This window comes from Uranotaenia lowii, chromosome 1 (genome assembly GCF_029784155.1).
Source record: "Uranotaenia lowii strain MFRU-FL chromosome 1, ASM2978415v1, whole genome shotgun sequence".
Classification (NCBI taxonomy): Eukaryota; Metazoa; Arthropoda; class Insecta; order Diptera; family Culicidae; genus Uranotaenia; species Uranotaenia lowii.
This window is the reverse complement of record NC_073691.1, coordinates 106,819,637-106,836,614: the sequence shown is the minus strand read 5'-3', so window position 1 is coordinate 106,836,614 and position 16,978 is coordinate 106,819,637. Positions and strand designations below refer to the sequence as shown.

The 16,978-nt window shown below is 38.9% G+C and overlaps 1 protein-coding gene across 1 annotated transcript; it reads left to right on the top strand.

Moving 5' to 3' along the window:
- The first annotated feature begins 3,014 nt into the window (after positions 1-3,014).
- Positions 3,015-3,623, top strand: LOC129737770 (uncharacterized). Its single transcript, XM_055728934.1, has one exon. The coding sequence runs from the start codon at positions 3,015-3,017 to the stop codon at positions 3,621-3,623; it is 609 nt and encodes a 202-aa protein (XP_055584909.1).
- Positions 3,624-16,978: the final 13,355 nt, after the last annotated feature.

Genomic DNA, 16,978 nt, shown 5'->3' with positions numbered 1-16,978 from the left:
AAATTTTGAATGGTTCGTACTCCACCGTTGTTGGAACGCTCCGAGAATTTTCCACTTGATTGTTGTTGTCTCTGGAACTGTCTTGGCCGCTTGCTTGAACGACAAGTGTTTTCAAAGTGGCCGAAAATTGAACACCTGCGACATTGCTTACCCCGAGCGGGGCAGCTTAGCGATGAAGCAAAATGGCCATCCTTACCGCAATTGAAACACTGCTTAGGTTCTCTAAAGTACGGGCTACCAAAAGCAGATTTTCGCATACGTTCGACACCTGGTTGTTCAACTTTAAAAACTTTTTCTTGTGATGATACTGAAACTTCTCGTACCTGTTGATCCACAGCTTCCTGTGCGATACCAAGAGCTTTAATCTCGGAAAATTCCAAATCCTTCATCAACACACGTCGTCGAACTTCATTGGATTCACATCCTTCCACCACGGCATCAGTCAAGAAAATATTAGTCAAAATATCTGCTATTTCCGGTCCATATTTTTCGAATCCACATTCCTCAGCTTGTTGTCTGAGGCGGATGACATAGTCCGCAAAACGTTCATTGGACTTTTGCTTCATCTGCCGCAACTTCTTCCGTTCAGAGGTGCTTTGATGTTTGGGTTCGAAAAATTGATCCAATTTCTCAATAGCTGCATCGTACCAATTCTGAACCAACGCAACAATCGGCATATGGTCATGATCCTTCAAATTTTTAAAAACTGTTTGAAGTGGTGTACCTCCAAAATGCAGTAACTTTGCCCGCATCATCTTTTGATCAGTAATTCCGTAAGCGTCAAAGTAGCACTCAAGTGCATGTTTCCATGCTCGCCACTCTTTCGCCAGTTTACTGGCCTCGATCTGATTGCACCTGAACGGCGGTATCGCACGATTTTCCTCCATCTGTAATTAAAATACATGCACCTTTGTTAGATTTCAATAACTACCATATTTCATCGACATTTTTTCGAAAATGTATGAAATACGTTTTTTTTTCTCACGCTTGATTCATATTTTATCTGGTCACCCGAATTGATTTTCTGTTCACTACCAGAACTACAACCTCCTCCCTTTCACTCTCTACCAGCATGTACACCAATGCTGTTTCAGCCTTACCTTACCAGCCATAGCTACCGCATTCAATTACGTTGCCTTTTTTTTCCACTCTACCACACTTTCATGCGTTTCATTTCCTCTCACTCTACCACACTTTCGTGCGTTCTATTTTCCTCTCACTCTACCACACTTTCGTGCGTTCTATTTTCCTCACACTCTACCACACTTTTGTGCGTTTCATTTTTCGTTCGTTTACCGCAACTCTCTGCGTTATGTTCTCTATGTTCTCCCTCCGTTTTCAATCTATTACCGCTATATTTGTGCGTCAAAATGGCCTCCTCAAATTCATAATTGAATTCATCTACCATGCGGGAAACGAGATCCAACACGTCCAAAAACCACACCAACATCACAGTCACTTATTACCACTTTTCTCCAGAATTTCCTCCCAATTTCGTTCTTTAACTATACACCACCATCTTAATAATTCTCCACTCAAAACAGCTATTTATTTAAACTAAAATTACCTTCTCTGCTAAATCCGCTACACAACAATTTTTTCTCGGAAAAAAAATTGTTCACCACCTCGTCGCCAGTTGTCGAAACGCGTCCGTTCGGCTCGATCGCTTAACCAAGAATCCCCGATTCTACCCTTTCTCACTCTCACCAATCGTACCCAAGATATTGAACTGCCAGGTAAGGTTAATTATACGGAACAACGTCAACTGCATATACTTGCAGGTATGTCAATATACTACACAAAATTTATCGATTGATTTTTCGAAAAACAGTCAAAAACAGCGCGCCCCTTTATGATATTGCGAAATAATAGAACCGAAAATATTTTTTTTTTACTTTTTGATCAATACGTTGCAATATTCCATTGCAAAATGACGATTTATCCTAAAGCCAGTTCGTCTCATAGAAATCATTTACAAATCCAGTTAATCTTGAATGACGTCACGTTAGGATTAATTTGCCTTGATTTTATTACATCATGAACCAATTGATTTTCAAACATAAATTATTTTCGAAATTTTCAGAACAGGTAGCACAATTATGCAAACAAATTAATCCTTTCTATTCCATTTATTAATAAAAGTATAAATTCGAACTTCATTCCAGTTTAGTCGGGTATCCACTCGTGTATTCACGTGCTTGATATAGCGGATAACTTTTTTCCTTTTTTTTTTTTGGAAGTTTTCGTTCGAAAACATTATTTTCTACACAAAGTTCTGTAGTAAATATCACCTGGACTGGTTACACATGGCATAAGAACAATTCTTTCCATAAAACTAGTAAATTTCTCCAAAATATATTCACGATCTTGGTTTGTTGACATTCTGTGGTAGCCCGAGTAGAAAGACAGTGTGAATAATTTTCACCGAACCATAAACATACTGTTCTTCGACTGAGAGTGTAACTCTCACACGTTATAGCCATGGTAGGCAAAGAGCCTGACCCACCTGATGATAGAGGATCACTTCCAGCATGGATGGCCAACAGCGAGAATGACGGGATCCTACGCATACTACTTCTGCGAGTTGTATCTGAAGACGAGGACAAACGACCAGCTCTCCCACATAATTTATTTATTATTTCACGATCTGTTGAAACAATTGTCGGATACGCGAATCGGCATTTAGTTTCTGCTGCTAGAGAAGCCAATGGTAGCCGGTATGTCTTGCGAACGAAGTCACCTGAAGTCTACTCCAAGTTACGCAAAATGACTCACTTATTAAATGCTGAAAAAACTCACGTTGAAGTAGTGGACCACCCAACTCTCAGTTTCACAAAAGGGGTTGTGTATGAACCTGACACAAAAAATATGAATGAAGAAGACCTTTTGGAAGAGTTGAGTCGAGACGGCGTTGCAGCTGTTAAAAGGACAAGCTAACTGGTGCTACAAAAAACACCCCTCTCCTCATTTTGACGTTCAAGGGAACAAAAAGACCAACGCACATATTCTTTGGAATGCTACGAATCAATGTTCGCGCTTACTACCCGTCTGTGCTACAGTGCCGCGGCTGTGCTGCCTACGGTCACACACGTAAGCATTGTTCGAGCGAAGCGGTGTGTTTACAGTGTTCACAAAATCACACAATCGACGATGACCAGGACTGTCCGAACCCAGCACACTGCTACCATTGCAAAGGAGCCCACTCGCCGATCAGCAAGAGCTGTCCGGTCTTCCGGAAGGAGGAAGCAGTGGTACGAATCAAGATCGACAGAGGTGTGACATACCGCGAAGCCCGCGAAGAGGTCGAAAAAACTAATATCCAAAACTCGTACTCCAGCCAAGTCCAAACCCGCCTAAATCAACACTCTGACAAAGACCGAGAAATTCTGTTGCTTCGCCAAGAACTTGACAAGCTCCGAAGTCAGTTAAAAGACTTTTCCCAGTTAAAATCTCAGCTAGAAGCCCTGCAGACATTGCATCAAGCAGCACTCAAAACGAATCAAGAACTGGAAAGTAGTCAAGCAACTTCAAGGCCAATCAATGTTAGGCCGGAAGCACCCTCTAAGATTCGATTATCTAGGAAGGATTCAGCGGAGAAAAGTAGCTTCAAACCATCTAAATGATACACAACCCACGAAACAACAAGAAAATCAAAATACTGCAAACTCTTGTAGATATCCAAGTCGCAGCATGAGCAGAAAACGGATCATGCAAACATCACCTCCAAAAAAATACGACAAAGCTTCCAAGAAAAACTACCAAGAAAATCCGATCGAAGACACTTGTATGTTGAGCTCTGACGGACAGCCTTCGGATAACGATGACTTTGATGACTGATCAAACTCGTTCAACTCCGGATCTCGTTACTCTCAATGCAACATCCACCATAACGTACAATGATCACAGCAATGCACCCGGTACCCGAATACGAAACACAAGCGAACACACGTCTAGCCGAAACCACCCAACACCAAGCAGGAATCCAGTTAACAGGCACTCCCCCGTGTCAGCTCTGGCAGATAACGCACCAACGACATCCAACGAGTTTCAAACTGCAGCAGCTGACACGGGGAACATGCCTTCTCTGGCAAGTATCCCTTCTAATATAAATCTCCTAGCAACAGACCCAGCCGTACCTTATTTCACAGATGACACTGTTCCGGTCTACAGAAATTCAACTACCCAAATCACTCGTGATTCAACGAGTAACCCCAATCAAAATCTCCTTGGAATCAACACTACAAGTAGAACATCTTCAAATCATCGCGTGTGGCTGTCTTCAAGCAGGAATCCAGCAAACAAGCACCTCCAAGTGTCAGCCTTAACCGCAAATACATCACTTACATCGCCCGAACATCATCCGGTGACAGCTGACACGGGGGAGCTGCCTCCCCCGGCAAGTATATCAACGTCCCCAACAAATACGTCAAATTCAGGCGAGTGTCTTTCAACAGGTCCATCAGAACCAGAAAAAGCTGAAACCGCAACCTTCGCTCTGCAGTGGAACATTAGGGGCTTAAGAACGCATCGCAGCGAGCTTCAACTCCTGATTTCTAAATTTCAACCCGTAGCAATATGTCGTCAAGAAACTAACGCTGGAACACACAACATGAACGCCAATTTCATCGGGCACAGCTACCAACTCTTGCTGGGAACCTGCTCCCCGCATAGCAGACAAGGTGTGGCTCTTGCAGTCAAAACTGGAACACCCTTTCGATGATTATCGGTCAATCCAAACATTCAGGCAGTGGCCATCCGCATCTATTCCCCTGTAGAGATGACGCTCGTTTCCCTCTACCTACCGCCTAGTGAGAATGACGTCATAGACGATGTAGAGATTTTTATCGCCTCTCTACCAAAACCTATTATGGTTCTCGGTAATGTTAATGCCCATCACGTTGCATGGGGCAGTTGTATAACAAGCAGGTCTTCTACTGCAGCAAATAGAGGGAACCAGTTGCTAGAAATAGTGACAGACAACGGACTGGTAATTATGAACGACGGGTCGCATACACGAATAGATTCTGCCACAGGAAAAACGCAAGCAATGGACCTCTCCATCTGTTCACCACCTCTTTTGCGCAAATTCACTTGGAGCATCTTAGGAGACACTTCTGACAGTGACCACTTTCCCATTCTGATACGACACCATAGCAGCAACGAAGAGCCAATGAGGCACCGGAAATGGCAATACAGTCTAGCCAACTGGCAGGCCTTCCAGGAAATAACGCAAGACAAACTCATCCCAGGAGAACCGATAACAGTTGATGAATTCACCGAACGGCTTATCGCGGCGGCTGAAACAGCAATCCCGAGAACCAGTGGCAAGTCTGGAAAAAAGGCAGTAGTATGGTGGAACCCTGAGATCGCAGCAGCAGTAAAAACACGGCGTAAAGCACTTCGTTCGCTAAGAAGACTCGATGAAAATGACCCGAGGAAACCCGAAGCATTGGCGCTGTTCCATGACTCAAGATCTTCTTGTCGAAAACTGATACATACAGCCAAGCAAAAATCATGGGAGGAACTGGTCGAAAGCATTTGTCCTGATAGTTCATCTGCAGTGGTATGGAATCGTATAAATCGTCTTCAAGGCAAACGAAACACTAATAAAATAACCCTTCGTTTAACATCTGGAGCCACCAGCGACGGTTCCACAATCTGCAACGCGCTGGCTGATGAATACGAAAAACGTTCTTCGAACTCCAATCACCTTACTCGACCCCACAAGCTGAGCATCGCTTCGTTCAAGACAATCAATCGACCGTATCTTGAGGAAGAATACAACGCTGAATTCTCAATTTCAGAATTAAAATGGGCACTAGAACGACGCGGAGGTAATTCTACTGGACACGATAACATTGGGTATCCTGGGCCTTATTCTGCGACGCGAATGAAGTGACTCGGAGTCACATTAGTCGTAGTCACGTGACTCTAGTCGGGGTATTCCGAGAGGCGACTCACTCACGGTGACTAGTTCATTGCCTCGGTGGCTTGATGTTCATTTTGACGTTCCAGAGGCAATGAACCAGTTTCATCGGGTTCACCATGCGAACTGTCAAAGATGTAAGGAACATTCAAAGCAGGTAGTGTGATATTCAATTTCTTGGATGACGTCACATACATAAAGAATTTCAAAATAATGTATTCAATTATGTAACCAAACCCAATGTAGGACTTCAATAAGAGTTTGATTTGTATTTTTGTACGTGACAAAATTTCAGATTTAGATAAAATGCATACTGAAAAGTATTTATTTTAATTTTTTTAATGAGATTCGAAATCAAGTCGAAATGTTTTTTTTTTTCTCTATTCGGATTCCCCATTTTGAATCGAAAATTAAAATAGCTAGAGAATTTAAAATGCGGATTGAAACTTCAAATCCAAAATTTTAATGTATATTTACGTTTGTCTTATAAATGGAATATATCTTATTTGTATTTGACGATAGAAAAGGTGTCATCTTTTTTTTTTGCAACGATTGCGGTACTATGTGTCGGATCGAGATTAAAATTCTTACATGGGAGTTTTACCTGTGGTTTTACAGGACTGATTAAAAATTTAAAATCAGATGATAGAAAAAGGGGTCGTTCATGTTCATTGTTTGATATTTTTGCCATCCATTTTTTATGCCTCCGAAAAAGACGTAGATTCGTACTCGTGTGTCGTTTTTGACGGATTTACATAATCTAATTTCAGTTTGAAAAACTTGAAAAAAGGATAGTGTATAAAAAGTGTTTAATATTAAAATCGATATATTTTCATTAAGTGAAATTTTATAAACTTTAATAACAATAATAACTATAGTTTTAGCTCTGCCTTAATATACCAAACAAATCTTTAAAACTACATCATATATGATGAAAAGAAGCACCACATATGACGGAATTTTCAGTGCGAGTTAAATATATCACGTCTGTAAATTTGACAGACGTGTTGAATTTTCCAGACATGTAATATTCAACTTGCATCCAAAATTTCGAGACATGTGATGTTCTGTTTATTTATTTCATGCTCTGATATTACAAATTTCTTCGTTCGTTGATTGAAAAAATATTTGAATGACAAACATTTATTCATCAAAAGCGCAATCTTATCTCCTTACATAACAATTACACACTAACTTACCCGAAAATAGTTTACGACCTAAATATTTGGCCAAAGTGTTGGGCTCAAAAACAGCAGGTCGCTGCCGGAAGGTCAAAATACGGTGTTTGAACAACTTCCTCTTCCTGTCCCAGTCAGAGGTGCAAAGAGATCCCTACATGTAGCATGCAGCGCACGACTTTTAGCCGATTCTAACAGACCGACGTCAGCCACGAAAGAATGGGCCTTATTCTGCGAGGCGAATGAAGTGACTCGAAGTCACATTAGTCGTAGTCACGTGACTATAGTCACGGTATTCCGAGAGGCGACTCACTTTAGGTGACTGGTTCATTGCCTCGGGGGCTTGATGTTCATTTGGTCGTTTCAAAAGAATGAACCAGTTTCTTCGGGTTCATCATGCGAACTGTCAAAACATGTTAGGAACGTTTAAAGAAGGTAGGGTAATATTTAATTTCTTGGATGACGTCACATTCACAATGCATTGGAAAATTAATACTGATAATTCAGGATAATTCGAGAAAATCGGTGTTGAAGTTTCGTAGCATATTTTTAAATCTTGTATTAAAATTATCGATCTGTCATCGATGTGTCATTAAGTATGCATGAAGATGAAATTTATGTGTTCGTTATGAGCATCAGGTTAGTTGGTCGAGTAAAAATGCACATGCGACCTTTTGCATTTTTGGCGCAAAGGTCGTTTTGCAATTCGTTAATTGCCTATAACTTTATTCCATCTGAAATTAACTTCTTAACCCTTTTTATGGTAGCACAGATTATTCACAACTTTGCTCGCATTTGAACTGGGCGTTTTGGATCAACACCATTTTCTCACCGAAAGAGTAGAGGTCTTAGTTAAGAATCGTTGCACAAAATTTGAATAGAATCGATTCACTAGTTTTTGTTCGGCAGATCAAAAGCTACACAAAATTCACAATTTTTGGAATTCAAATCAAGTCGTAATTTGATGTTCAAAAACTTGATCTAACTTTTGCAGATTTTTGGATAAAAAAAAACATGTTGATATTTTTTTATTCCTAAATAAGATTTTTAATCACATCATGAAAAAGTTGTTTTGTTGAGTAAGATTAATAATTGTGTTTGATAATTGAGTAATAACTGCGATACAAATATGCTGCTTGATTAAATTCAGTCTTTATTTGAAACGGCTTATATCTTGAGGATTTAAGGAGCCAAACTCGTTTGGTATGTTTACAATTGTGTGTTTGGGTCTAGATCGTCACTTTTTGAAGAGAACAGGTAAAAAAAAGGAAATATGAAAATAAAAAGAAATATAAAAGAAGATCAATAGCTTATAGATAAAGGTATATTTCGAACATATAATCCACCGCTATCGCAGCTAGTATATCTCTTACTGGAGTACAGGGTGGTTTTCCTCGGGCCCGAAGTACACCGAAGTCTTTTAAAAATTTAAAATCTTTTAAAACACATTAAATAGTTATGAGATCTCCATTAAATTTAGGAAAAATTGATCAATTTTATATGTTCTAAGCAGTTTTTCTCTCGCTGATCTGCAATTCACAGTGTTTTTCTTTCGCTTTGGATTTTGTTAAAATTAATTTACAGATCTAGCCCTGATTTGACCAGATTAAAAAAATATATATAATTGACCTGATTTGCCTGGTCCAGAACAAACGAGAAATGTCTTGAAATGCTTAATATATTTATTTTACATAAATTTTTAATTGCCTCCTAATACACATGGAATCGACGGAATTTTGTACCTGAATCTACCAAGTTTACTAATGTATTGGCAGTTCATTCGAAATCATTTTTGTGCAACGTTGTTCTATAAACAGGTAATGCAGATCGAGCCGATTTTGAGAAAAACTTTGTACAATTTGTTGAGAAATTTCAACACCATAACGTTTCATCCGGTACTCTAAGGCATATTTTTTAATTTTTCCTGCTGATATACGCACTTTTGAACAACAAATAATTGTCTTATATTTCAGTTTTGATTTGGCTAAATTTATGTATTACAAAATGCATCACCTCCTCTCAGTATTTTATTGACTTTTGCTACTGCATTCATTCTTCGCCTACTACCGCATGAACAATCTCTTCAGATTCATTCGTTGAACTGTCATAAATCATAACAACATCTGAAACAAATTTAAAATCAGGATCCAATTCGAATTTTGATAATTTTTATTAATAAGTTCGGGCCTCAGGCAGAAAGAATAACAAGGGAATCCTGCAGCGGAAAAATAAGCAGATAAAATTACAGAGGCAATTTATACACCCGATTGTTTTGCTCCAGCTTATACTTGTTTTATGTACAGGTAGGACTAACAAACGGATCAAAATTACGAAAAATGATTTTCTTTTTTTTATTCAATTCTAGTTTGTGATAATTGTGCTGTGGTGTGGATTTGCGAAATAGAGCAGAGATGGGAAACAGAGATTCCGTTCAATATTTCTTCAATCGGATTCAGAGCATAAGCACCAGCAGAGCCTTCACGAAGGCAGCAAAAATGAAAATTTTACAACTGAGCAGAACGATGGCACAGCAGCGAGAATAAATTACTCCTCAATTATTTAGTGATTTGGTTATTCAGTCTCAAATTGAATGAGTATTTTAAAACCTGAACGGAGTTTCTAGATTGTTTAATCAAATTAAAAAAAAAAAAAAAACTAGAAAATTAAAAAAAAATACATGTACATCAAATTTTTTAAACATATCCAATTATATAAAGTTTAAAATACATTAAAATCACAAAGTGCAAAGAACTTAACTCCCGAAGTGCAAAGAACTTAACTCCCGAAGTGCAAAGAACTTAACAGCTATTTCTGAATAATTTCAAGGCGCTTGTTCCAAATATGCAATTAGTTTTCTTCATATTTGATTCTTTGATATATGAATATTTTCGATTTCTCAATTATAATCAAAAAGTGAGTGAAATTAATTTTTAATATCTTAATCGAGAATGATTTTATCTAATTTTGCGGTCACTTCTAGATTAAATTAAAAATATGGAATTATCAAACAAATCTCAAATTTAGTTAAAGATTGTTGAAAAAACGGCATTGAATCTATTTTTGAAAAAAATTGAAAATATAATAAGTTTTTTTTCTCTTACATAAATTATGATTTTCATTTCATTAGATATATGTAAAATAAAGTCATTTTTTCTTAAATCCAAAAACACTCTGCTCGGTTTTTCTTCAAGTCGTCATCGAAATAGGTTACGACTTCAAAAGTCACCTGGCGCCGACTTGAGTCACGCCATTCGCCTCTGAGAATACGGTGACAGTCCATGCGTGTTCATTCGAAGTCACCTAAATTCATCCAAGTCACGGCATTCGCCTGCCAGAATACGGTGACTCTGAAAAACCAAGTCACTTCACGTCATTCGCCTCGCAGAATAAGGCCCAATCGTCTTGCAAAGTTGCAGACTGATTCTTTCTCCCTTATGTGCAGAACGTCGAACGTGTCTGCAAGTAAAAGCCAACCGCGCGGTAAAATCCTTTGACTGCACGTTCCGAAAATTTCAAACCAGAGGTTTGCAAGCCCGAAGATAAAATCCCTTGAGCCGAACAGAAAGAATCATTTCCGAAGATAGCTACAGTCTGCAAGTTGCTTGCATGCAGCGCGATGATGCGATTACGTTTGCAAACTTGCAAGTTACAGACAGAACCGTAGACCCGTTCTTGTGCGGTTCGATTTGATCCACCCCAACCCAACCTAAAACCGAACCGAATCCATGGCATGGAGGAAGAAAATGATAGGCCGAGGTGTCGTCGACTATCCATTCAGTTGCCGTTCAGCCAGCGAAGCGGCATGCCGTACGACAAGAGCAAGGACATGTTGTAGTTGTTGTTGTTGGTGCCTTCGCGTTCGTTTCGTTTTCTTCTAAGACGGATTCGAAAGGAAGTGGTGCCCAAATTTTATTTGAATTTTCAATTATCATACCAGGGTGATTGATATAAATCATCAAAGCAAATACAAGCAAATTTGTTTTGATTATAACTTTGTCATTTTACAAGTTGTTTATGAACACAAAGTTGTTAATTAAAACTGATCCAAACTCTGTTGGAAAATCATCTATATTGTTTTATAACAGAGCTGCCTTAAAATTCTTTAAAGTTTCGTTCCGAAAAATTCAATCGATTCTCCAAAGGCAGGATCACTTGATTAGTAGGATCACAGATTAAATTGTGTGAATTTCAATTTTAGAATTCAGTTTCATTTGCTTAGATATGTATAAGAATCACGTCATCTTTACCAAGTTATCTACAGTTTTTACAGAAAGTTTTTACAGATCGGTACAAAACTCAATAGAAATTCAGTGCTTGCTCGTCGTCATTCCAACCTTGAACTCAAAAACTTCACACACTGTTTGATTCGAATCTTCTGTCAAAGTTTTATAACTTGTTTTTAATTAATTTCGCGTCCTGAACTCGAATTTTTGGTCAGATTTTGTCTATCGCATCCAGTATTACTGATAAGGCTTTTAAAAATCAGTGCTATGATAAATCAATCACTGTCTATATATTATTTTTTACTTCTTTGCTGAAGACTGTAAAGCGTTTTAAGTTATACTTTGAAAAATATCTATAATTCATTTTGGTATAAAATTTCATCAGAATTTCGTCTCAACAGAAGGAAGAAAAAATTTCTTTTACTTCAAAGCCAAAATTACTTGCAGTCTTCGTAGAAACTTAAATTTTAAAAATCTTACTCAACGGTTGCTATTTATCTCAGATATTACGAAACTGCTTATAAAAAGCTGGACGTTTCACGGTTAAACATATCACGCTTTCGCCCATCAATCAGTCAATTGCATAATCTTCAAAATAAGAAGTATGGAAACTGAATAAATTATTGATTTATGTTTCAAAGTCAGCAACTTATGTACTTTTTATCAAAATAAATTGACTAAAGGATTAACATGAATGAACATTTTCATACAAATCGGAATTTTTTATTCAAGTTTTTAAAACTGTTTGCGTATCTTTCGTAACGAACTTTTGAAATCTGCCACTTTTAAGTTTAACTTCGCGAGAACTACTATGAAGAATTTTTGCAAAAGGCTTTGATAAGTATTTCAAATATCAAAATTTAAATAAAACAAGTCCAAAAAAGTAGATTTTCAAACAACTGCTGAATCACATATTTGAAAAACGCTGAATCACATTAAAAAAAACGCTTTGATACGAAATATGAATTAATGGCATGAAATCAAATAACATCGCGTTTAAAGGTTGAAGTGACAGTGAGCACTTAGCTTATTTAATAGAACTATGAACGGTAATGTGTATCAACTCCATTTCATTTTACAACGGTGACCAAAAAAGGCACTCAGCTCGATCATTTTATGTTAACCTGATTTTCTTTGATTTTTCTTTTCAAGCTCCTTGAATTTGTGAATGTTGGCAACCCTGCTCTCAATACTGAATCTTTAATATGTGATTCTATTTTATCAAGTGATCTTATCCATGGAGAATGGATTGAATTTTTCGGGCCGCAGCTGTGTTATAAAACAATAAAGATGATTTTCCAACATTTTTAAGATAAGCTTTTATTAACACTTTTGTATTCATAAATAACTTGTAAGATGACAAAGTTATAATCAAAACAAACTAGTTTTTATTTGCTTTGATGATTTATCTTAAACACCCTAGAATGATCATTGAAAACTCAAATAAAATTTGGGCACCACTTCCTTTCGAATCCGTCTTAGAAGGAAACGAAACGAGCACGAAGGCACCAACAACAACAATAACTCCAACATGTCCTTACTTCTGTAGTACGGCGGCGCGCCGAGTGTTTTGCAGACAGCCATGTACATACGCTACACACGCACGCTTCGATGGCTGAACGGCAACTGAATTGATGGTCGGTGGCTGTGGCTCTTCGGCCTATCACTTTCTTTCTCCATGGATTCGGTTCGGTCGGTCCTAGGTTAGTGGAACGAATCCAACCGCACAAGAACGAGTCCACCGTCCTGTAACTTGTAAGTTGCAACTTGCAAATTTGCAAACGTACATCGCATCATCGCGCTGCATGCAAGCAACTTGCAGACTGTAGCTATCTTCGGAAATGATTCTTTCTGTTCGGCTCAAGGGATTTTATCTTCGGGCTTGCAAGTTTGAAATTTTCGTAACGTGCAGTCAACGCGACTTTTACTTGCAGACACGTTCGACGCCCTGCACGTAAGGGAAATAGAATCAGTCTGCAACTTTGCAAGATGATTTTTTCGGAGCTGACGTCGGGCTGTTAGAATCGGCACTGCATGTTTCATGATGGGATCTCTTTGCACCTCTGGTCCCAGTTAACGATGGCCTTCAAAGTTGTGCAACCACAAGTCTCTCGTTTACGGGTGCTTTCGCAAGACTGTAACCAAGGGTTGGCTACTGCCCAGCACTACTAAGACTCCCCTTCTGTTGCCTCAGGGTCGGCTTTTCGTCAATCAAAAACTACAAGGAAACGCTAGTAACTTCAATTTCGAGCTTCGCTCGCCAACCTTTATTCCGACTTGTCGACAATCTTCCAACTATCCCCCAGTGACTGAGCAATTACTCTCCTACCTTACTCTTCTGCTTCGGGCCCTTCGTCTTTGGTTCACCCCTTCTCACACCGTCGCTTGTCCCGTGTCTCCTCGTAGCTGTTGGAGGAGGCACACTCGTGGCTTAGGTGGGTTCGTGGCGCCGGACTTCGGCACGGCGGGTGGAGCTTACCAAGTGGCTACGGCGGGCCGCTAGGGTTCCTCGGAGGCACTTCTGGTAGGCCTTTGAAGAATTTTGGAGAAACACGAGCGGTAGAAGTCTCGAACTAAAACCTCGGGGTCCTGGTGAACAGTAGAGGGAAGCAAAATGGCGTCAGGTCGGGTATATAGGTATTCACGGGGCTATAAGGTTACCTGGCCGGTTTTTCACGCACACTTGAAATAGGTTTTCACGGTGCGAACTGCTGTTTGGCTTACTGCGCCTTAACTATGCTTTTCGGAACAGCGTCAGCGATGGTAATATTAGCTAAGATAAAACGACTAGCCTTCAACCTTTCGTTCTCAGCGTTGCACCATGAAATGGCCATTTTGGACCAGCACAATGCCGCTCATACCCGACCGATGACCGCCCCTCCCTTCGTTGCTGACCCTTTCTCTTGCCTCTTGCTCCGTGATCCTTTCATCCTTACTGCGGCCCTGCTCCATTATAGCACGCTCATGCTGCCCTCTGTTGCATGCTAGCCCCTGCCTGTCAGTTTTATGCTGCTGGGCTGCGTCCGGGATATCTGAGGTCTAAAGGCTGGTCCGTTTCACTCTCCACTGAATCACTAGCACTTCCTCGACATTTAACGTTACCGCGACGAATCTTAGTAATCTTGAACAGTAACTTTCACATGGTTACAAGACAGCAGAATATGAAGTTTCATGTGGGTGATGGATCCCGTTCCAGTTCCCGACGCATCTTTCACATATCTCAAAGCAAGTTTTCATTAAATTTTAGTTTTTTTTTCGAAAATATGAAATTATTAAATTAATACAATTATTGAAATTAATAAAACCTGTTAACGAAAGATTTGGATAATTATATTACTATAAAAATTTACTCACAAGCTCAATTTAGAAATTATAACTAACATATGTTCAAGCGCTAGAATCTCGTACCTTAGAAATCAGGCTACCTTATTGGATTGACAGTATTTCGGAATTCATCAGAGATGAATTTTGCCTAATATGCGTACATACTCAGGTGATGCAAATCTGATCGATTGCATGCAAAATTATGTATATTAAATTAAACATTTCAAATACTTTCGTGTTTTGATTTGTTTGCTGATTATTTTTTTGTGTTTCAAGTTGTGGAAAAAGTTTGTGCCGACATTAAAACATGTATCTTTTGTCTGTTTTGGTTGCCACAAAATTTATACATAAAAATAAGCATCACCTTCTATTGTATTTTATTTGGATTAACCACTGAGTTCATTTGTAAATACGAAATAATTCATTCCAGCTGTCAAAAAAAAACGTTACTGAAAACAACATGGGAGGCCTCGAGATGGTACACGCAAAATTTCGAAAACTTACCGAGTAAGTTATTTTTACGCAACCGGGCGTTTTTTGACGTTTACTTTCTCTTGCATACTTTTTGTTTCTTATTTTGTATGCAACTCAAAAGTTTTTTCAATAAAACTTTTGCGTGAGTACATTTACAGCAGCCATTTTGTTCGGTTTTGAACAGTTTGTTTTGTCGCGTTATAAAGGATTTTCTTCCTAGTTCGGATTTTTTCTCAATAATTTCCGAAAAAGTACGGTTCATTTCTCAGGTGCTGACCTATTCTACCGGAGCATGTAAGTGGTGACATTAGTTTTTGGATTCACATTTATATCAACAGATTTTTGTCACACAGGTTCTTCAAGACGAAGTTGGAAGCTAAGAAAAGCAGCAGGAATGGGTTTAGAAACCGAAACAGATAACGGGAAAATTTCGATGCGACGGAAAAATTTCGAAGCTTTAAACACCTGAATTTCCACTTTCATTTCCTATCAGTCGGTACCATCAATCGACCAAGAGCATCGACTTCCGGCGAAGGTTCCGTTTAGTGTACCTCTACCCGGATTCGGACCACCAAGTGTTGTAGCACCAATGGGAGGAGCTAGTGGATCAGATCCTGGTGCCATGTCTACGATACGATGCTGATTCCGTCGGTGGTCATCAAATGGACGGAACACAAGGCCCCGGACGGACAAACCTACTTCTAGAACAGTGTCACCAAGCGAAGCTCATGGCTGTCCCATTGTTCTGGGAAGTGCCAAGCCAAGTGTGATAGAGCTGCGGCAACCTGTGCCGCCGATGACCTCAAAAAAATTGTGTGAATAATTTGGTAATTAATTTATAATGAACCAATAAAAAGCAATAAATTTAGATGCTTGCTATTTGTTTATTTTTGATTCGATTAAAATTGCTAATTTTTACTTCTTCTTCTTCTTCTTCTTCTCTGGGTTTGTGGATTAATCCACAAATGAGTCTCTTTCGAGAGCTCTTTGGACCGGTATCGAAGACCATATGTCCATCGATATGTTTAACGTCAGTTGACGGTGTTTTCAGGTAATGTATCTTAATTTAAAGGTAATGGAAATTATAGTTAGATCCGTTTGTCTATTTTTTTGAGAAAGTCTACTACTTCTTTAAGCATATCTACATCTTTGGTTTTTAGTAGCTCAGAGATATCTTTAAACTTGCAGTCAAAACAGTATTGTGCTCTAGAGTTATTATATTTTGGGCATTTTAAAATAATGTGGTCAGCGTTTTCAATCTCGTTACATATTTCGCAGAAAGGGTCATCCTCGATCTTCATTTTGTTTAACCAGAACTTGCTGAAATCATGACCAGTCAGCAAACGGTTTATAGTGCGGGTTTCGAATCCGTTTATTGGTAAATTGTAAAACCACGGTTTTTCGAGCCATCTGTTTTGTATTGCATAAAATTTCTGGCCTTTTTCGATAGCGTAGTCTTTATACCAATTATTGGCGGAGGACAGTTTGATTGATTCGAAATACAGAAAGGCGTCTTTCGGCAAGATTTGATGGTTTAATTCGTCATTCGACGTTGTACCTATTTTCGCAAGCTCATCTGCAATGTCATTTCCATTTATACCAATGTGACTAGGTATCCATTGTATGTCTATGTTGTATTCAAGGCATTTTTTAATGATGTTGTTCACTAAATCACTTCTGTAGCTTTTGTTTTGTGTGTCACTCAATACTATACACGATGACTTAGAGTCAGTGAAGATTACTGCTCCTGTCATTCCAACATCCTCTATCTTTTGTGCGGCTATCAGTATCGCTATTAGCTCTGCTGTCATAATGCTTGTCTTATGTTTTAATTTTAGCGCTATCCGAATGTT